Here is a 22,555-nt window from a genome sequence, read left to right as displayed (position 1 = left end):
TCAACTAGGTACAATTTGGTATCTTGTTCAGTTTTGAAATACACTAAGAAACTAATGAACTATAGCTGCTGAAATGCATTGAATTTGAGTTTTAACCACCTAAGAAATAAAATTAAAGATGATTTGACTAATGATCGAATAAACCTTCTTATTTATAAAATTATTGTCATTACCTAGAAAAATATTCAAGTATTATCGTTAAAAGATCAGAAATGTATTAATGTCTGTATAAGAGAAAACCCTTTTTTAAACCCGCCGACTTACTGCTGCAAACGTAGAAAGGGAAATAACTCTTAATGGGTTTAAGTATCTTAAAGGGGCATAGTTATGATTTTGGTCAAAAATCGTTTTTCCAATTTTAATGTTTACAATGCTTCAGTAAGGTATTTTAAATAGTCAACAAAATTTTGATTGTCATTTGTAGGGAGTTACAGAGCTTACAATTTTTGCTATGTAAACAAAGCCTTTGTTTACCTTTTGAATGTTGAAGTAAAATTTCCAGTTTAAGACCTAAAATGAATGTGTTATATGTTAGGAACTGTTTATTCATGCTTAAAATGAATAAGAAGTTTGAAAAATTGGCTAGAAATTTTTTTTACTGGTGTATTGAACCTATGTAAACAAAAACAAAAACATGGCACGAGCTTTGTTCACAAAACAAAGAATTGGGAGCCCTGAATCTTGCTTATAACTCTACGACTGACTCTCAAATTTCATTTGATCATTAGATATGCCTTCTTAAAGTAATCTAAATGATAAAAACAGAAAAATAGAATTTGACTAAAATCGTGACCGTGACCCTTTAATCTCAATTATGCAAAATGGATGGTCAGATAAATTATTAATGTAAATTAAACAACAGAAACAGTATTTTGAACGTAAAGGAACTTAACTTAGACACGTTTGAGTTAAAACATTTAATTTTTTTCTTCTCATTTTGTAATCTAGAACATTTAAATGAAGAATTTGTATTTTTTAACAAAATATATACTTACACGTGAAACATAGAGCAAAGAATTATTTGTTATGTAAATAATGCACGAAAATAACTTTACACTGCCTTACGTGTACAAACTTTAAAAAAAATCATCCGTTATGACATATTGAAAACGCTTCACAAATTTACATCAGGGTTATTTTTCTATATCATTAGCTAATTACAAATAAAAAAAGAGGTAAACTTTCAAGGTTTATGCTTTTGTACGAATGTGAAAATTTTTTTGCTGCAACTGAATTAAAAAAAACCCAATGTTACTGATATCGTACCTACAAAATAAAAAAAATCTTACAACTTGAATACAATTATGCATACAAACTTTTAAAAGCTCAAACTCCATTTGACAATAACATACCAATTTGAAACCAAAAATAATCAATACAGTAATCTTCAAAGATGATATTACATCGACGGGGAGACATTCTTTATTAAAAAGTACAAATTATGGGGTGCAGAGGAATTTTAATCAAGTTCTAAATGGCGTATTCGCAATCAGACTTAGAAATTAAATTGTCAGCTGATGTCATTTGTTCATCCATATTAATTGGAAGTACAAATAAATAAGGAAATAAACAAATTTTGCACCTTGTATTGTCAAAGAAAGTCTTCAGGAATCAGATTTTGAAATTTTTAAATAAATTGATTTATGTGGTGAAGATTTAGTTTTTCCATAAAGAAAAAGTTCAAAATATTTGAAAATACTGGTACATTGTATGATAGAGTTTTCTTTACATCCTTTGCAATTTATATCTTAATCAATACAAATAAATGAAATAATATCATGAAATAACAGTTATATAGCAAGCACTTTATCCAGTGTTCTTGTTCTGGTAACTCTGACTAATATCACTAATCAGAAGGTCCCCGTCAATCTGCAATACAGTGTCGGGGTTCGTCGTTGCAGTTTCATGAATCCATTGAAGACGTCCTCTGACTTCAGGGTAATAGTGTATTTTGCTGAAATTACGTACAGTTCTATTGTAAAGTCATAAGTCACAGGTTGATACCATGTAATTGAACATTTTTCCTACAAGCAAAATAGAATTAAACATGAATTAAAGTTATGTCAAAATAAGATAATTTTGACTCCACCCGAGAAAACTTTCTTTAACCTCAAGAAACAAATCTTTAAATTACTTACTAATGCCAGTATCTGCCATCTACATGTCAATTCAAGATGGATAAAAATTATGTTGACTTGCGATTTTCTCATGTCAACACGCAGGCTACTTCCCAGTGGGCACACAACGTTGTTTCAACGTTGAGAAATGGTTGAAATCAAGTTGCAACGTTGATCAACCATTATTCAACATTGAATCAACGTTGAGGTTTAAACGTTGAAACCCAAACCATAACTCAACGTTGATTCCACGTTGAAGACCCAACTTAGTTTCAACGTTGAAGACATCAACCACTTTTCAACGTTGAAGCAACGTTTTAATATATTAATGAAACTGAACACATATTTTCAAATTTAAACCTCTTTATCATTTGTTTAATTTAGGTTTTACTTATATTTTGAAAAGTGGAAGCATTAAATGACGTGTTTTTACAAATATTAAATGTTAATTTGAATACAATTTTATCTTATATATATTCCAATAAAATTAACATTTTATTGTCTTATCCAATTAAAATATCAATTTTCTTTTAAATGAAAATTTAAATTAATATTTCACATTTCATTTTTAGACGGTGGCTGTTCAACAGACTCCGTATATTGTGATTGTCTTGTCCGTGACGTCAAATAATGAGGATTCCTTAAGCACCATCTAGCGGTGGTCGAAATAATGAATAATTATGAGATTCAATGAATAAACATGGTGTGCTTCTTTGTCTCTGTCGTATTTCGTTCGCATATTATCAATTAATCTCCCGCGGAGACGTATCTCTCTTTACAGCTGCCCCCTCCCCGCAAGTGATTTGGGAAGTCGGTGTATTTAAAAAAAAAAAAAAAAAAAAAAAAAAAAATATATATATATATATATATATATATATATATATATATATATATATATATATATATATATATATATATCATTAAAACTGGAACCATACTACTGAACTTGAGTTCTCTGCAAATTCAAAATAAATAGCAAAATTAAGTTCATGTGTTTATTGTGTCCATAGGCTTAATGAGAGAGAGAGAGAGAGAGAGAGAGAGAGAGATTTCTTTTGAGAAAAAAGAAGTATACGAACTTCACAAACACTGTCACAGTATATCATTCTTTAAATTAAACATCACAAACAGTGTATAATACTTCATTGTTAAGTATGCTTCCTTTCTCTTTACTTAAAATCACACATCACAAACAGTGTAGAATACATGTACTTCATTGTTAGACATATTTTTTTTCTCTTTACTAGAAATCAAAACATCACAAACAGTGTATAATACTTCATTGTTAAGTATGCTTCCTTTCTCTTTCCTTGAAATCAAACATCACAAACAGTGTAAAATACATGTACTTCTTTGTTAGACATACTTTTTTTCTCTTAGCTAGAAATCAAAACATCACAAACAGTGTAGAATACTTTATTGTTAGGCATAATTCAGTTCTCCTCACTTGAAACGAAACGTTTTTCCTTTATCTTGGAAGGAGCACGTGGTGACCTCGCGCGTTGATTTGATTAACAGGGGTAACACGTGGACTTTGACTGAAAATGCATGCTGGATTCAATCACAATGTACTATATTCTTTTGTGGATACTAATTTTATAAATATATAATATTAGTATATATTTTAAATGAATGTACGTAAAATTACGCCTAAAACGCTCTCTCTCTCTCTCTCTCTCTCTCTCTCTCTCTCCGATCGTAATACGAGAATATCTGGATCGACGACACTCATTAATGAAGAAACTCCTTTTGCAAGATAGAAAGGGGGGGGGGGTGTTGTACAGTTAGACAAAGTAGTTTGCAATTTAGAGGTTATCTTTTGTCTTGAGCAGGTGTGGAAACCTCTAAAATATACCGTTTTCAACCTTTCGTTTGCAAATCACTATACACAGGAAATAATATCAACTTAAACTAAATATACACAAGAAAAGAAATGTGTACATAAATAGTTTGCGTTGTATTTTTTGAGTTCGAGTTGTATGCATTTAATAACATGTACAGTAAAATGAGTTTCCAATGTTGTTTTGTGATGCAAAATAATTTCCTCCTTCCTTTTTTGTAAAGATTAAACACATTTAAGTAGTAATATATTAGCAAGCTTATAAGGTTAAGATAAGAGAACAACACAATTTTTTTTAATATTATCTACCTAACTCTGATGTCAACCTGAAAAATATCCTCGCGACCTTAAAATGCCATAATAATAAACCGCTTTGCGATTATCCTAACATGATAAGGGTAAGCGCGCTGTTTTTCCTTAAATAAAAAAAATCATATATTGTCATTAGTATAATTTCCTCCGAAATGATGCCTCCGTCTATCAGTACTTTCAGTATTTTGAATATAAAAAAGATTGTTTTCATACAAGAAATTTGAGATTGAGCTGTGAGCACTGCAAGTGGCTAATTGCATTTTAACTGGGTCAGTGAGAAGGGGATGCGCGGACCTATCACTACTGCAAGCACTGCTGATCAAGGGAGTTATGCAATTTACCAGGCTGCTCTATGTCAGCTTGACCGCTAAAGACGCTATTGGTGAACAAAGTCAGTTCTTAGGTACACCTCGTGCAGTCACTACACATATTTTATGTACAGTAAAATGCCGGGATTTTAGCTTTTGGACGATTAATTTGTGACTATTTTATATTTTACTCTGGAGTATCTTGGGAGTTATTTTTTAAATCAGTCTGCAGAATGCATATGATGAACTGACTATTGTGGATTCTACGTTTTTGTGTTGACATCCTTTGTTTCATGTCATGGAAAACAAGCATGGCTACCATTTGGCGGAATGTACGTGGTTTCTCCTACAGCCTTATTTAAAACATTTTGAAATGCCAAGTTCAACTTTTTAACGAGGACTTAATACACAAGTTGTTTAGCAAAGGATATACTCAAATACTTCTAGGATTTAAATAAAGGTCGACTTTATACATTTGGATTTTTTAAATAAATTGTCAAAACACATAAAACAGCACAACGTATTAAAAGACGATATGTTTATAAACAACTTTTTACATAAATCACTTAATTTTAACTTTTTTTCATTGTCATATCTATATATTTTAAACCAGATTTCAACACATTTTCTACGTTGAATCAACGTTGAATTTTGACGTTGAAACAACGTTACATTTTCAACGTTGCCTCAACTTTCATATGCAACCTTATTTCAACGTTGATTCAACGTTGATGCCTGACGTTGAAACAACGTTGTTTCAACGTTGAAATGCCCGCTGGGTTAGTTTAAATGCAAAATATTTCTGTCAATTGTTACTGTATGTTGCAACGTGCTCGTATGATGTCAGATACTGGCATTAGTCAATTAAAAAAATTATACATTGGGGTATCTATACATATTATTTTGTAACTTGCTTGTTAAAAATGTAATTATCTTGCACGTATATAGAATATCCTGTCAACATACATTTTGCATACTGATATATTTTATCTTGCATGTAGGTAGCAGAAAAAATCCACAACATTAAACAAAATAACCAATGTATTTTTGTGTAAGAACATTTAATGCAATAACTATAAGCCGAAAACATTCTAACATTGTACATGTAGTCCGAGGCGTGCAGCGCCAAGGACAGTACACTATCTAACAGAATGGGCAGCTTGAGGCTTATCACTAGCTAAACACATCTTTTTGCCTGGTTGCTTGTGAACAGATTTTTCTATCGGTCTCCTTCATTTTATTTACATATCAAATAAGTTAATAACAAAAAGCATTAGGCAAAAAAACAGATCATTTTGCGTTTAGACAAGTAAAATAAAACCTTAATATTGAATAAAGAAACACTTGTTAAAACACACAATCATATTTAGAATAGATAAACAAAATGTTTTTTTTTTTTGCATTGGTCATTTTAGTCCATATTGTATCATTAAAACACACTAGCAAAGGTGAGCATATTTCGAAATTTCTGCACATTGGACATTTTTGTAAAACAACACACAGATGATGATGTGATTCTGGAGGGGTCAAATTTTAAAACATTGACACATGAATGCCTATTTCATTTAAAATTCTTTTCAAACTTAAATTCATATAAAAGAACGATCTCAATCGAGCGCTTCCAACTCTTTTAAAATTCGTGCAATAAAATTTTGATTTTGCTACAATTTTCTCTTCGTTTTTTGGATCTAGAAATTCATTTCTTGTGGATATTCTGTGCAGTTTGCACGTGAAAGCTAATACATTCCCGTGAGATTAGAAGAACCAGTAGTTGTGGTTTTTTTTATCTACTATTTTTTTTAGTGTTTCCGAGAGTTTGTGTTCACCCCAATTATCTGCAGGAGTCTAATACATGTAATACATGACATGGCGCCATCTATTAAGTAGACACTTATAGGACCGCTATATGGAGCTTACTGGCGGGTTGCAGGACAATAAGAGATTTACTAGACTCGGTTTAACAAAAGATGCCGTCACAAAATGTTTTAAGTCATGAAATAAAAAAAGTTTTTGTTTTGTATAATTTTATCAACTTGTTGTGTTTTGAAGTAACTTGGCTTTTTTAATATTGCATATTTTTTTAGCAACTCCACCAAAATGTCCTGAATTAGTATTGATTGAGTTGCATTAACATATCAGATACTTCACTGTAGTAGCAGAACAGTCCTTCTATCGTGTAAATCTAATTTTGCGTATTTCTGACCCTAGTCGATACTGCAGTATATGATCATAAATCCCTACAAGAAGAATACCAACGGGTTGCGTATATACTATAGTATTTTATTCCAGGGATACTAAGTATTACTTTACAGAATGCGGAAATTAAAAATCAGATTTTTATTTAAAACAGCAATAAACGACACCATTTTTCTTCTGACGCAGATTTTTGACTTCCACAAACTGTACAGCACTGTAACATTTCATATCAAAGATATTACCATATGCTTTCCTGTTGCTGTGTTAACTGTTAAAAATTTATCATTTTGAATATCAGGATAAAAAAAATATACGCCAATTAAATCAATTAAATCAATGACACCCACTTTAAAATGAATGATATGCATAGATAAACCTTTTATTTTTTAATAAGATTTTTATTGGGAAAAACAAAAATTTTCACAAATTTTTTTTTTATACTATATTAATCTCCACCAAGTCTGATTTCATCTATTTCTTACGAAAATTTATTGTAGAAACTGACAGAACTGAAATCTATCAAGTGGTAAAAACCTTCATCGGCCTAAAAAGAATTAACGGACTGCACGAAGTAATCATGATGATGTCAGACTCAAATTCCCACAGTAGTTGATTTGACTGTTTCTTAAAGCTAAATTACTGATGTTTATAAGCAGTAATTCATTTTACTTACTTTTCCCTATCTATTTATTAATTTGTAAAAAGAAAGATGTTGATACAAGCAATAAAATGCTCTCTTTGATGACGCATGCGTGTTATGAAGGTAGCGACAATTGCATTAGTGGGTTTATGTATTTTTTCTGAATAATATCCGCCTTCATATTCCGTAAACAAATCAATAAAGAAAGTGTTTTATCATTTATATAATGCAGTCACTGTTTTAGGATTCGTGCATGTGTTTCCGATTCCGGTTGTACCCAAATTCTCCTATTTCTTATCCTTGTGATATAAAGAAAAGAGATCAGTAAATAATGGAATGGCGTCTTTTTATTTGTGCATCGTATATTGTTGCAGTTGGTTTTGTTGAAATTGGACTTTGCAATGGAAACGGTCAGTATAATTAACTTTATTTACTAAACAGGTTAATTTTATCGGTGACACTATTTAAGTTATTTATACAATAGATTTATATATTAGTTGGAGAAAACCACAATATAAATGTTTTTGACAAAGTCCTTTACAAAATCAAAATCAATAACAATACATAGAATTATAAACGTCCGACAATTAGGTAATATTAATGCATTTGATCCTACGTTCAATGTTTTAGTTATCCTGGCGAATATCAGCCAATCCGAAGGTGACTGGCAATCCGCTATGCAGTTTTGTGGATCGCCATTTGGATCAAGGAATTCACTGAACACGTCTTCCGACATCAGCGTAAACGTGTCGTCGTCCGGCGAAGTTAACCAGTCATCATGGATTGCAGCCTATGCCTTGTATACCCCGTGGATTAAAATGCTAGGTGTGTATGTCTTTCATTGCTAGAAGTGGGTAACATCAATCATTCAAACAATCGTTAAATGTTTTTATCGGTAATGCAAAATAAACCTTTATCGTCAGGAGAGTATTTGATATTGTAGTTATCATTATAGGATGTGTCAATATCACTGGTGAAACACTTTCGGGCCTCATCGAAAGGCAGGTCACTTTGGAGCAAGTTAATATCTTCAATTGTTTTCAGTTTTGTGATGGACTGAAATACTTTTCACTTAGTGTAAGTACTATATTTTAAAAAAAACTTGAACTTCAAGATAGACTCCTCAACAACTTAAGAAATGTGAAAGCCTCATAAACTAATTTTGATTAGTCAAGATCATAATTGTAACTTCGATTAACATTTTTACCTGTAAATTTATATTCATGTGTATCATAAAAGTAATTTCAATAAATATCAAACACATTGAATATTTACTATTTCCTAACTACAATCTCTCTTTTTTTTCAATTCAGCAAACTGAATGCTACTGCTTTAATCTCTCGGTTTCATCCGTAAGCGCCGAAAAATGTTATCCTCAGAGATGCTTAGGAAATAATGAAGATTTTTGTGGAGAAAATTTAACAAGCAGTACGGTATCCATAATGAATTATCAAATAGGTACTGTTGAATGATTACAGACGCTTGATCTACATTTCTTTTATTAGTTTCTTTCCTACCGCTAATGGTAGTAATCTTCGACAATATATTTTCTTTTATTCATAATCATATGCACATTTGAATTTTAAAATGTTCAATATATTTTGCTGTATATCTTTAGATAATATCTCATATTTTAATATTTCTATTTGTGGATTTTTTCTAATCCTGAGATAGTCACTTCAGAGTTTGTGGGTGAAGAGGAATGTCTAGCTTCCATGTTTACGGGAATCTTCACCGAAAACAACACAAGCTACTATGGTTTTCGAGCACCCGTTGTTTTACCTTGCAGTACTCCAAACTTGGGGTATACTTATCGAACACGTGAGAACATGTCCGCATCATAAAATAGTTATATTTCATTCACATTATTATGATCAAGTTTAAGAAAATGTCAAGCTTTGTTATGATGACCAATTGATAATTGTATAGTATATATTTAATTCGTTTCTAAAGTAGAGATACAATTCAAAGTCAATTACAGGCACATGTATATAGGTAATAATGTGTAAGTATAGATTAAGCAAAACAAATTTTTACGAATCCAACTTTTAATTTTAATATTTCTCTGTAGATGAACGTAGAAAAAAAAACAATCGAATTTTTATTCAACTAGGTCTGGCATTTCCAGCTTCTCATAGTTTTCGCTTGAATACAGTACCTGTTGATTCGTGGCAGGAAGCTGTAGAAAATAGCTATGGAAATCAGTCTGATGGAAATCAGTCTGGACTGCTTGAATTTGTTATTTTTCGAGTTCCATTGACGGACCTTGATCAACCTTTAGAAGGAGATCGTTACTGGGTTGGATTTCTTCGCAGACACAAGATTGAATTTTCGTCAGGTATATGTAATAAACGTTTCAACATATATTTCGATGCGTTGATCTGCAGAACTTTTTTGTATTCTTAATTATTTGTCTTTTTTCTTAGAAATTCCACCAGGAAGTGACGTACACTGTGTGGCCGGAAGGATAAGCAACAAAGGACAACTGGTTCTGTCATATCGCAACTGCAGTGAGAGTTTACCGGTTCTCTGTGACGAAACCTTGACGAAAACAACGACACGAAATTTAATAGACAATGATGGTATGATGGTAATGATAATTTATGAATGCCAATTAAGCTCATTTCCGTAAAAAAATTCGTGAATAAACGAGAAACTTTCGCGATATGCAACGTTTGCGAAAAAAGCAAGACCCCCGAGAATTGAGGTATCCCACTCCTCAAAGTTCTTGTATCAAGAATTTCTTGAGCAGTATATTATTGAAATCTGTAGACAAAGCATACTTGAAAAATACAAATATATTGGGAGGTCAGTGTTCATCCCTCTGAGTTATGGCCAATTTAATTTGACCTTTTTATACCTTAAATGCGATTTCAGCCTGATTATAATGTGCTGTCAGTATCTTTGATTAAGCAAACTTTTTTCTTGAAATATCGTTATTATACGCAAAAGTCACACTGAATAGAGGGATTAATTACGAAAAAAAATTGTACAAAACTGCATACATTTTTGGTGACATTTTTGCAATTGAAATAGAAAATTTCTATAATGCATGTAGTTACCATTTGATTAGAAATAAAAACATTTTGAATATCAAGAATTTTATAAAATTATCCACTTTGCCTAGATATGTATTCAGTATCATTTTGACATAATAAAACATGCTGGTCAGTGATGTCAAATTTTATATATATGGATTCAAAGGTAAAAATCTCGCAAAATTTGACCTAAAAAAATTCAGACGTTTTCTGTATATTTGCATGAATTTTTGCGTAACGTCTATCATTTTCTCAAAATTAAGTTTTGTACAAGTCACACAGGACCTGTAGAACATGCCACAAACGTATCAAATGTTAAAAATGTGAATAATGTGATTGCTTGTATCTGTCATTTTCGTCTAAAACCCTTCTGCACGAGAAAATAGTTGCCAAAAAAAACTTGTTTGTTTCTTGAATTCAAATGTATTTTCTGAATGAATGTTTTGTTATAATGTAATGATGATCTTTCTGTGAGAATTAGATTAATAAAATCATATTTATATAAAATATAACGAACACATGCGCAATAAAAACAAAACATTAGAAGTGAGATACCTCTATAAGAAACTTTTGCACATAAATGCGTAGTTTTCGTGAATAAACGCGCATTTAGTAGCGTTTATAGTAAACATTTGCAAATTGCATACGGCACGGGTTCATTTAGCACATTTTCAAACAATACCAGTTCGATGATACGGTCACTGATTCATTTCGCTGGTACTTTATTTTTTTCACAGTATATATAAATAAATTATTTAACTATTTATACTTTTAAGTATAGATATTCCAAAGTAATGATATCTAAATATGTTAATCTATGAAATAGAACGTATACCGGTATGTATTCGACTTTTATTTACCAATATGTAAATGTCATGCATATATAAGATGTAATGTTCATATTTTTAAATTCACATTAAGAATTACGTTTACTCAGAATGAAAAAAATTCCACTGATGATAATGAAAAACCAATTATTTTGTTAAAGACCTTACATGGTAGTGTTATTCTTTACTTTCAAAAAAGTAGGTCAATGACCTACTTTTTGAGTTAATTGAATATTTTTTAAAAATTTAAGAAAAATCCATAAAAAATTTACATTATGATTGAGATTTTCTTAATTGTGAAAATGATACAAATTGCTTAACCCTTTAACAAATGAAATACAGTTTATGAATGGTAGTGCCATTAAATAGATACAAAGCATTGAGTTTTCATTCACAATTTTTATGGATATTCTAGTCCGAATTTCCTTTATCAGTTTTCAAATTACAACCCACATTTTATTCAATATAACAAAAAACTGAATGATGATAATGCTAAAAACAATTATAGTATTAAACTAAGTATATTGACCTTTCTCTGCTGGCATAAAATTTTTATGAGGTCAATGATCAAAATTTTGAGATATGGTGTCTTTTATTTTTAAGCATTTTTCAATATTTTTGAAGTGTGTGCCATACGATTATCTAAACGAAAAAGCAAGAGAAAACCAACAGAAAATATGCAAAATTATGTTGACTAACAAATAAAATCTTAACTTTAAATATTATAGTACTACCAAAAATCTTTCAGTGGAAAACAAAATTTGAAAAATTTAGTTCAAATTTCCTCAGTTTTGCTAAAAGTCAAACTTTGTCAGAGCTTATTCCATAATTTAAGACAAATATCGATTATTATGCCAATAATAATTCATTTCATAAATACTTTTTGTATTCAAAACAAATTTTACTCTTAAAATTAAACTTTTTGACAATCCGGATTTGAGAACTCAAACCCTGAGTAAACGACGTCCTTAATACTAAACTAATTAATTCAAAAGTTATGTCACATAATGTATTGCGATTGTCATGAACTGATCTTTTCTCAATATACGAAAAAAAAAATCTTCCTTCAGTGAGATATATAAGTGATGACACGCACTTCGTGAAATTTTTTGGCCGCAAATAAAAATTGGTGTCGAGTATGCTGTGAAAAATTTGGACTTTAATATATTTTCAGTTGGAACGTCAAGTGACAAGGAATTGATCATCACCACAAGTACACTGGCCACGCTACTGGGTTTAGGGAGTATTGTTGCAATTGTTTTCTTCATAAGGTAAATGAGAATTTCTCGTCATGATTATGCTAAATTTTTGGAAAAGTATACAAAAATCTAAAAAGGTATATTAACCATTTCTATAAAAACATGATTTTTTTTATTTAAGCAAAGGGATTTTTCCGTCATGATTTTTAAACTTTTTAAAAAGTATGCAAAATCTAAAAAGGTATGTTTTACCTTCTCTTTAAAAGCCAGTTTTTCCAATTTTCTAGGTCAACTCGAAAGCAAAAATTACAACATGATTATTCACATTATGAACAGCAACCATCAACAATCAACGATAAACCAGTCTATTCTGTATTATTTAACAAAAACGTGGAGGCATCCATATATTCAGAGGTGCTAGCGAGTGACATTACACCAAATTTAACTGAAATACCTTCCACGGATACCCAACAAAGGATATCGGGCTATTTTGAAATGCGTCCAAAGGCCTGGTTGAAATCCCCTAAAAGGGACCAAGAGAAGAGGCTGAATAGGATGTCTGTTGAAATGTTATCAACGACGACTGAACGCCAGAGTTATGTTGATATGTCACTAGAGAATCCAACTCCCGATCCATAATAGCCCAGCTTCAATGAATCTGGATGCATGACATATATGTATGGACCTAATGCTCAGTTACTTTGACGTCATTTTCATGTTTAAGTAACAATGTGTTTAAGTATCAGCGTGAGTTTCCACTTTGCTTTTAATCTATAAAATTCAATGCTAAAAATTTATATTTGGTATAAAATTTGTTTCAAATAGTTTTTCCATTTCAAATGATAAATCACATCTTTCCACCTGAGCATGTATTGATATTCTTAGTATTTACATGTACTTCTTTCAAATGCGCTTGTCCCCATAGACCCTTATTCTCTACAATAATTTATTACTGCTTTGTTAATAATATTCATGAACATTTCTCTCAGTAAATCTTTTCCTACTCTAAAATGCTTTGAATTAATTTAAGAGGATTTAATTAATACCTGATGTTCAAGGTTAAATAAAATTAGGACTTAATATGGATTGGATACCCTATAGGTCAATTTATCAGAGAGAAACAGTGAAAGTGGTATCAAAACTTCATAAAGTAACACATCAGTGAGAAAAGATCAGGGTTATATTGGAACAATTCCTTGTAAATTTCTGAAAGAAATAATCAGCTTCGTGTAGAAATGCCACTTTATGATATATCAACCAGAAAAAAAATAGAGATTGTAAAGAGATGCCACCAAATATTTCCCGATCCACGAACTTTTAATGAAATATTAATAGACATATTACCAAGAAAGAGCTTGGGTTATACAGATATGTCATTCGACAATGTAGGTTTTTCAGCAATGAAATCAAAAGGTCATTCAAAAATTTCACTAGATGATCTATCGGAAAGACAAAATAAAGGTTATTCAAGTATTGTGCTGTCATCAGGAGAAGCATTACAGTCAGAAAGGCTGCATGGTACATGTATAGACGAAGTCACGTCAAAACAGCTTCCGGTTGAACAAGGAGAGCATTGTAAAGACGATACAGAATAATCAATGATTTCGTAGATACTCCATCCTTAGAATAACAAATTTATGACGGTTCATGGCAAATAATCTGTTAAATAACATTAATTTATTCTAGAATATTAAAGAGAAGAAGGAAATACTTTTGATATACCGTTTTGGTCGAGAGAAATTGACGCTAGCTCATTTAAAAAAAGATGAAGAAAAAACATTATGTGGATGTACCATGTAGAATTGTACACAAGAATGTTAAAAGGAAGTCACTCATGGCAATGCATTATTGCTAATGACCTGTATTATAGAAGAAAGAATAAATCGTCAATAATGGAGACAATTCTTGCGTGATCGTACAATAAAACAATTGACATGTCAATCAATTTGTCCGATATTAAAAGTAGAATAAGCAATTTTAAAACAAAAAAGAGAGAATATTAGATATTCATTTGATTGTCCTTAATCCATCATTTTTGAATGACGGAGGAAGAACAATGCATGTGCGCAATGTTTCAACTATATTTTTATTAGAAAATTTTCATTTTAGGAAACTTTGTAAAGTAAAATCCTAAATGTTTGTGCACATATAAGTTGGGTAACAATTTAAAGATTATGGCACTGCTTTTTATGTTTAAGAGGATTTTTTTGGAAGGGGGTAACTAGGTAAAATTTTATATCTTTGTTTAGTTTTGAAATACTCACAGTATATTTAGAAACTAATTAGCTATAACTGCAAAAATGGATTGAAATTGAGTTCCAGCCATGTAAGAAACAAAAGTAAAGATGATTTAACCAAGGAGGGAATAAACCTTCATATTTATAAAAAAGTGTTGGTATTACCAAGGAGAATATTCAAGTATTTTCTTTTAAAGATCAGATATGGCTAAACGTCTGTATAGGAAAAAAAGCCAACTTTAACTCGTAGGCTAACTGCTACATATGAAGGGAAATAACTCTTAGTCGATATAAGCACCTTAATCTTTATGCAAATCGGATGGTCAAATAGATAATTGATGTACATTATACAACAGAAACAGTATTTTAACTTGCAGGAATTTACACACGATTTGAGATTAAACTTTTTTAATTTTTTCTTTTTATTTCTTAAGTAGAACATATAAATGATGCATTTGTAATGCAATCAACTTACAATGAGATATAGAGCAATGTTTACAAGATCTATAGTGATATAATGTCAGAAACAATGTACACTAATGCTATCAAACAAAGACACTATACATGCACCAAAAACAGAAAAGACTTCAATTATTTTATCTCTTAAAAAATCTTCTAAAAATGCAACCTTTTTAAAAAAGAATTTCATCACAAGCTTTTAACAAAACAGCTTTAAATGCACTTGGTTACAAAATGCAGAGTTAAACGTGCTTTTTAGTAAAGGGGTGGGCGTTTCATGTTTATTGGGAAAAAACTTTACAGTGCTTTTCAAATTTTAAAAAAGAAAACAATACTTGTTATGACTTAATGAAAACGCTTTACGAATTTACATCAGGGTTATTTCTGTATGTACTTAACTTATCACATATAGTCGCACACTTGGTACTTAGAAACAACCAATACTTCAAGAGGAGTGATCATGATTCGGAGTCAAATCCTTTAATCAAATAATCAAACGTTTCTAAATCATATGCTAAATGCAGTCAAATGAAGGCGAGGAAAACATTCAAAGTTTTGAATTTTGCATTTTGAATTCAAAAAGGAAATTTTCTGCAATAAATTTTTTTTTTAAAAATGTCACTGATATCTTTTAAAATAAAAACTTACAACTTGACTACAGTTTTGAACAAAGAAACTTTGAAAAGTTCAATCTCAATTTGACAATAACATGCCAATTTTAAACCTTAAAGAATCAATACAGTAGTCTTGAAATATAGTATAACATCAATGCTGTGACGTTCCATCATTAATAGTACAAAATATGGGATGAAGAAGAATATTAATCAAGATCAAAATGGCGTATTCGCGATCAGTCTTAGAAACTAAACTGCCGGCTTACATGTACGTCATTCATTTACTCCACATTACTGATTATAATACAACCAAATTAAGAATAAATGAATTTTGCACCATGCATTGTAAATGAGTCAAAGATAGTTTTCTTGGAATCGGGTGATAAAAATATTATTCAAGATCAAAATGGCGTATTCGCGACCAGTATTAGAAATTAAATTAAATATCGGCTGAAGCCATTCGTTTCTCTATATTACTGTAGAAGCAGAAATATTCGTTAAGAATTTATTTCGTTATTTTCGTTGGCAGGATATATCAACGAAATTAAATCCCTTACGAATTTTTAACCCAAGTATTAATAAATACAAAGAGATTACGTTATGACGAAATTAAATGCCAACGAAATTTTAATTGGTTAAAAAACAACGAAATTTTGACCTAACGAAAATATGTGCTTCTACATTAATTGGAAGTACAAATAAGTGCGGAATCGGATTTTGCCATGGGCACTGTAAAAGTATTTGTGTGGAGAAAATTTAATGTTCCTATAAAGATAGATTTGTTCAAAATATTTGAAGATATTAGTATGATAAAGTTTATTTATATCCTTTGCAATGTATTTCTTAATCAAACAAATGTTAAAATGTTATCATGAAAAAACAGTTATATAACAAGTTATTTTTAATCCAGTGTTTAATGTTTGGTGACTTGGTCAGATATCGCTCATCAGAAGGTGCCCGGCAATCTGCGATACAGTGTTGGATTTAAATTTTTTTATTGAAAAAAAATAATAAAAGCGACGGGCAAATGATATCAAAATATTGCGTATTCTATAATTATAAGTGAAACAAACCCGAATAAGACTGTGTGTAGTATCAACAAGTATATATGCATCACTGTCTGAAGATAATAATTTCCTCTTCTTAATAATATAATGCGGACATCGTGTTAAAATTTGTACTGCGTTTCCGATCACTACCGAAACACAGCTTCCGGCTGTACACAAATTCTCTTATTTCGTATCCTTGTGAAATGAAGAAAAGAGAATAGTAAATAATGGAATGGCGTCTTTTTATTTGTGCATCGTGTATTGTTGCCGTTGGTTTCATTAAATTTGGAATTTGCAATGAGAACGGTTAGTACATTAATGTATGTTAGTCATTTGTCCGATGTTCCTTTTCTTAGTTTGTCATTTATTATATTAAATGGTGATGTTAGTATATCAGTATAAGTAATTAGTATAATATAGTGTATTTTTCAAAAGTTTCGTAAGAGAATTACAGTCAATCAAAAACGTAGATTTCAGAATGTCGGACAAATTAGGTTATGTGTTTGATTCTATTTCAATGTTTTAGTTATCCAGGCAAATATCACCCAATCAGAGGGTGACTGGCAATCTGCTATGCAGTTTTGTGGTTCGCCATTGGGATCCAGGAATCCTCTGAACACGTCTTCCGACATTGCCGTGAATGTGTCGTCGTCCGGCGATATTAACCGGTTATCATGGATTGCAGCCTATGCTTTCTATACCCCCTGGATAAAAATGCTAGGTTTGTGTCACAGGCACATGACGTTATCATTTTTTTGTAATGAATAAAAATAATTACCTTCTATCTAGGTATAGACTGTTTATTGATATTATGAGAAAATTTATGACGTCAGGTTCCTGTGCTTTGTTTTGATATTGTGTATGTCTTTCATTGATAAAAAAAAAAAGTATTTCATTCTGTCTCTTGGTCGAAATGTTTTATACCCAAAATGTTTCAATGTAAAAGTTTTCTGTTACAAAGTTGATAGAGAATTTATATGTGACGATTACTGTTCTCCCTATAGGATGTGTAAGGGTCACAGGGGAAACACTTTCGAGTCTCACCGAAAGGCAGGCTACTTTGGAGCAAGTTAATGTATTCAATTGTTTTCAGTTTTGTGATGGACTGACATACTTTTCACTGAGTGTAAGTACTATATTTACAAGTACTCTTAAACATTGTTTCATTGTTCATTCAAAAGTGCGTGAAAATATAAAAGGAAAGATTCATTCTTTAAATTGCAAAATAGACTCTTCAACCGCTTTATAGATTTAAAAACATAATGCACTTGTTTGAAGAAGACCATAATTGTAAATAAAAATGAATTTTTTGTGTTTACTAACTTTCAAGGTTATCATAAAAATGAATTAATAAATATCGAACAAATTGAAATATTCACTATGCACGAACTATCATCTCTTATCTATTTATTCAGCACAATGGATGCTACTGCCTCAATAACTCGTTTCCATCTGAAAGCACTGGGAGATGCTATCCTCAGAGATGTTCAGGAAATAATGAGGACTTCTGTGGAGAAAATTTAACAAACAACCTAATATCCATAATGAATTATCAACTAGGTAATATACATGTATTGTATGTTTGTATAATAACTGACGTTTGATCGACATATCCCTTCCTACTTTTTCAACTTCTTTGGCAATAAATTTCAAAAACATTAATTTTTAATTTATCTTAATATGTACATTAAAATTAAGGAAGCTCCAGTATGAAATGGAATTTTTGTTGTGTATGTAAAAACAAAATTTCTTAACTTACTGTACTGTTATTAAACATGTAATAATATTTCCCTTTGTGGTTTTTCTTTCTCTTCCTGACAGTCACTGCAGAGTTTGGGGGTGTAGAGGAATGCCTAGCTTCCATGTATACTGGGATCTTCACCGAGGACAGCACAAGCTACTACGGCTTCCGGGCACCTGTTGTTTTACCTTGCAGTACACCAGGCTTGGGGTATACTTATCGAACACGTAAGAAATACCAAGATTCTCACATAATTATCTTTCATTCACATCATTATGGTCAAGTACAAAGGCTTTCATCATTATGATATGTTATACAAAATGTATGTAATTTTTTTTTACAAGTTGACATACAATTCAACAAAATAAGGGTATTTTCCAACTAGGTCTGGCATTTCCAGCTTCTCATAGTTTTCGCTTGTATACTTTACCTGTTGATTCCTGGTACGAAGCTGTAGACAATAGTTATGGAAACCAGTTTGGACTGCTTGAATTTGTTATTTTTCGATTTCGATTGGCGGACCTTAATCAGCCAATAGTAGGAGATCGGTTTTGGGTTGGATATCTTCGCAGGCACAAGATGGAGTTTGGAGCAGGTACATGAATATGTAGAATATTTTTTAAAATCATATTTATACATGTTAATGCACATGTAAGATCTACCTGCAAAAATATTGAATTCTGTATTATTTGTAATTTTCCTTAGCTAAACCCGCGGGAAATGACGTACATTGTGTGGCCGGAAGAGTAAACATCCTTGGACAACTTGTTCTGTCATATCGCAACTGTAATGAGAGTTTACCTGTTCTCTGTGAAGTACAAAGTACTGAGGTTACTACTCTGTCGTCGTCCATATCATCTACTAATACTCACACAGTTGGGTCAACCTCAACGATAACATCAATAGGAAATATAATAGACAATGCTGGTAAAGACAATGAGAAATTAACCCAACATATTTTTTATACAAAAATATTTTTTAACAGATTAAAGAGAAACGTCAAGCATACATTTTGAACTGAAATAGTTAAATTGATCAAATGTTTGCACCATAGTGCAGTAGATTTTAATTTGATTTTTAATTTTTCAATGTAATGATACATTATTTTAATTTACGCATAACTGTTGAAATTACAATTGGCATGGGCTTTTGCATAAAACAAAAGGCTACAAAAGAATTAATCGACACAAAAAGGATTAAAATATGTAATAAATTCTTTTAAGATACATATACATAATGGCATATAATTTTTATCATGCCTTTTTCTTTATTTTGTTTAACAGATGTTACATCGGTGAGCTTTGATTGGTTCATTATCATTGCAATTTTTGCCATCATCCTCGTAGCTCTAATAATACTTGGAGTATGCTGGATAGTTCTGTAAGTGTATCATAATATAGTAATTATGTAAATTTCAGGATTGAAGTACAGAATTTCATATTTATCAACTTAATTAATTAATAAAACTTTTAATTCTATTTGAAAAAAAATAATATATTATAAAGATATATTTATTAATCAGTCTTCTTTTTTCCTTTGCAGAACATTAAGGAAAAAACGAAGAGCCATTCTAAATGCCTCAAACACTGACACCATAGATTCTGATGGCGTTTACACGGAGATTGGGAACGTATACAATGCTTTCCCAGAGGGAGATACAATTTCAACTCTTTCCGATCGGCCATTGTATACCGAACCCATTTCACTCCCTGAAAGAAAGAAAAAACGAAGCTCAAGGAGGAAAGAAGAAAAAGAGAAGAAAAGAAGTTTGCCACGCGTACCTGTTGGAGATTCACCGAATGGGACAATAGGTGCTTCAAGATTATCTGATCTTCCGGTTAGGAGAAAATCCGATTTTAATGTGATCGAAAGTGTCATACAAATGTATGATGAAGCAACACCAGCTGTTTCACAACCAAAAACCTCACAGAATATTCCAGACGTGGTTCCACAACATGAGTATCATATTCTCGAAAAACTCAAGAATAGCGAAAAAGTAAAGGATGATTATGAAGATGTCGAAAAATCTAATGACAATGTGTACCATGTGTTAGAACCTAATCCGTCTCCAAGCGAAACATTTGGGAATAGGCACGGTTCAGCAACAATGCGTGTTAGCAACAGAATTCCTTTGTCAAAATGGGTTGGCGGGAGGGCTGCAAATTATGAACCTTCGAGAATATCGCGTATTATTCATTCACAGGAGGGAAATTTACAAACTGTCCAAGAGGGATTTGAGGTCGACTTGAATAAGAAAAGAACTGCAGTGAGTTTACGGAGCAAGCCTCGTAGAGCAACAGGTAGTAATCGATCGAGTCATTCCGCTCTTAAAGCAACAGTATCTGCCCCGCAAATAAAATCAAGAAATAGTGATCATTCCAAAGGACAGGAAACCTCAAAGCAGCCTGCACCTGTGTATGACTCTAGTGGGTATATTGCTCCATTTTTGACAGAAACTAAAGAATCTGATAAACGCGAATCTTTATATGACCATACGAGAAGAAATCGCAGAAGTTCAAGAAAATCCGAGCAAGGTTATTATGATACGTTGGGCAGTATACGTGACTATGTGGAAACGTCGACAGATGACACAGAAAACGGTTTAAATAAATGAACGGTTGTTTCTTTACTGATTACAAACGATATCATAATTTAGTATCATTGACAAAGGATAAGAAATTCAGACACATATATTTGCATACGTACAACATGTTTTATGTTTAATTACTGTAAACATATCATACTTACATGTAGCCTGCATGATCATTTGAGGAATTTTGAGATTTGATTTACTGCCCCTCTGAATTAATATCTTGACACACAGTAGAATTTACAGCCAATAGTACTAATAAGTTTACCGTAACTTTTTAAGTTGGCTTAGCGAAACTATTTTGTTGGATCTATGAAATATTTAGGAAAAAAAGGCCGACAAAAAGTCTTAATCTTTTAGCAAGATTTTTTTCTGAAAAAAAAAATGGGTAAAATAATTGTTTGTTGCAAATTAAAATTAAAAATTGAAGACCAAAAGTTGCTATTATTAAAAAGTTGCGTATATGTATTAACATATTTATGAAAAAAATCATGAAAAACAATATTAGATTATATGCTTCGAAATCAATAAATTAAAAAAAAATGAAATGAAAAACATAATCTTATATTAAAATAAAAAACTAACATAAGTGTTTGATATTTTTTAGCAATCAAGACTTCGTGACTTTACTTCAAAGATTTTGATAAAAATTCTTGCAAACATGTTTCGTCACAAAATAAAATGAAATGTTTTTCTAGCTATTGTCGATATTTTATTAGTTATTCATTTTTTGATATGACCAACAACAAACTTTGGGATCTTAAAGTGCAGAATTTGCAAACTAAGACAGAAAAAAATAAATATATACGTTCGATTAAAACCGATTTAAGCTTTAAAATATTTGTTGTAATTGTAAGTTTTATATTTTATAGAAATTCTTAATAGTGCGAGTAAAAATTACGATGGGCCAATATACTAGAAATTATTTGTGAATTATGAAAAAATTCAACATATCCATTTATTCAAGTTACCATCGTGATTTTTATTTAACTTCTGTTATCAAATTTTTATAGACATAGATGCTTAAACTCATGAAAAGCATTATTGGTACAGTGTATTTATGAACAAGTAATTTTGTTATGAACGATTTTCTTGATCAAAGATGTTTAGATTAAGGGGATCATGTAGAATGTTAAAATTACACCAAATGCACACTCTTGCCAATTTTATTTTAAAATAGATATTGCATACATTGCAAACATTGGTTTTCAATATTAAATAAAATTTGATAACTAAAATCAACAAGTGAGGTTTGTGTTTTTATTTGATTAATAAATAATAAATTAAACGTACTTCCATGCATTTCTACAGGCGTTGTTTTCAAATCCATGGATTCGTCGACAATTGTAAATACTGTTGATAAAAGCGTTGCAGTGCTAATATTTAAA

The 22,555-nt window shown here is 31.0% G+C and overlaps 2 protein-coding genes across 6 annotated transcripts; both read left to right on the top strand.

Moving 5' to 3' along the window:
- The first annotated feature begins 7,664 nt into the window (after window positions 1–7,664).
- On the top strand, window positions 7,665–14,662 carry LOC136270084 (uncharacterized). Of its 4 annotated transcripts, none has more exons than XM_066066513.1 (9): window positions 7,665–7,823; window positions 8,044–8,238; window positions 8,369–8,490; window positions 8,727–8,841; window positions 9,097–9,234; window positions 9,527–9,751; window positions 9,840–9,995; window positions 12,453–12,549; window positions 12,765–14,662. In XM_066066513.1, exons 1-9 carry the CDS (start codon window positions 7,745–7,747, stop codon window positions 13,114–13,116), a joined length of 1,479 nt encoding a protein of 492 aa, XP_065922585.1. In that variant the 5' UTR covers window positions 7,665–7,744; the 3' UTR covers window positions 13,117–14,662. The 4 variants fall into 4 exon arrangements, with proteins under 4 accessions (XP_065922585.1, XP_065922584.1, XP_065922583.1 ...); XM_066066512.1 differs by having other exon boundaries at window positions 9,088–9,234; XM_066066511.1 differs by having other exon boundaries at window positions 8,727–8,871.
- A 2,120-nt stretch (window positions 14,663–16,782) lies between these two features.
- LOC105341831 (uncharacterized) lies at window positions 16,783–22,469 on the top strand. Of its 2 annotated transcripts, none has more exons than XM_066066509.1 (9): window positions 16,783–17,142; window positions 17,371–17,557; window positions 17,841–17,962; window positions 18,252–18,396; window positions 18,658–18,804; window positions 18,963–19,172; window positions 19,283–19,504; window positions 19,861–19,957; window positions 20,120–22,469. In XM_066066509.1, exons 1-9 carry the CDS (start codon window positions 17,134–17,136, stop codon window positions 21,189–21,191), a joined length of 2,211 nt encoding a protein of 736 aa, XP_065922581.1. In that variant the 5' UTR covers window positions 16,783–17,133; the 3' UTR covers window positions 21,192–22,469. The 2 variants fall into 2 exon arrangements, with proteins under 2 accessions (XP_065922581.1, XP_011446863.3); XM_011448561.4 differs by having other exon boundaries at window positions 16,786–17,142; window positions 17,363–17,557; window positions 20,120–22,467.
- The last annotated feature ends 86 nt before the right edge of the window (window positions 22,470–22,555 follow it).

This window comes from Magallana gigas, chromosome 7 (genome assembly GCF_963853765.1).
Source record: "Magallana gigas chromosome 7, xbMagGiga1.1, whole genome shotgun sequence".
NCBI lineage: Eukaryota > Metazoa > Mollusca > Bivalvia > Ostreida > Ostreidae > Magallana > Magallana gigas.
Note: the sequence above shows the minus strand (reverse complement) of the source record. Positions and strands in the feature narration are given on the sequence as shown.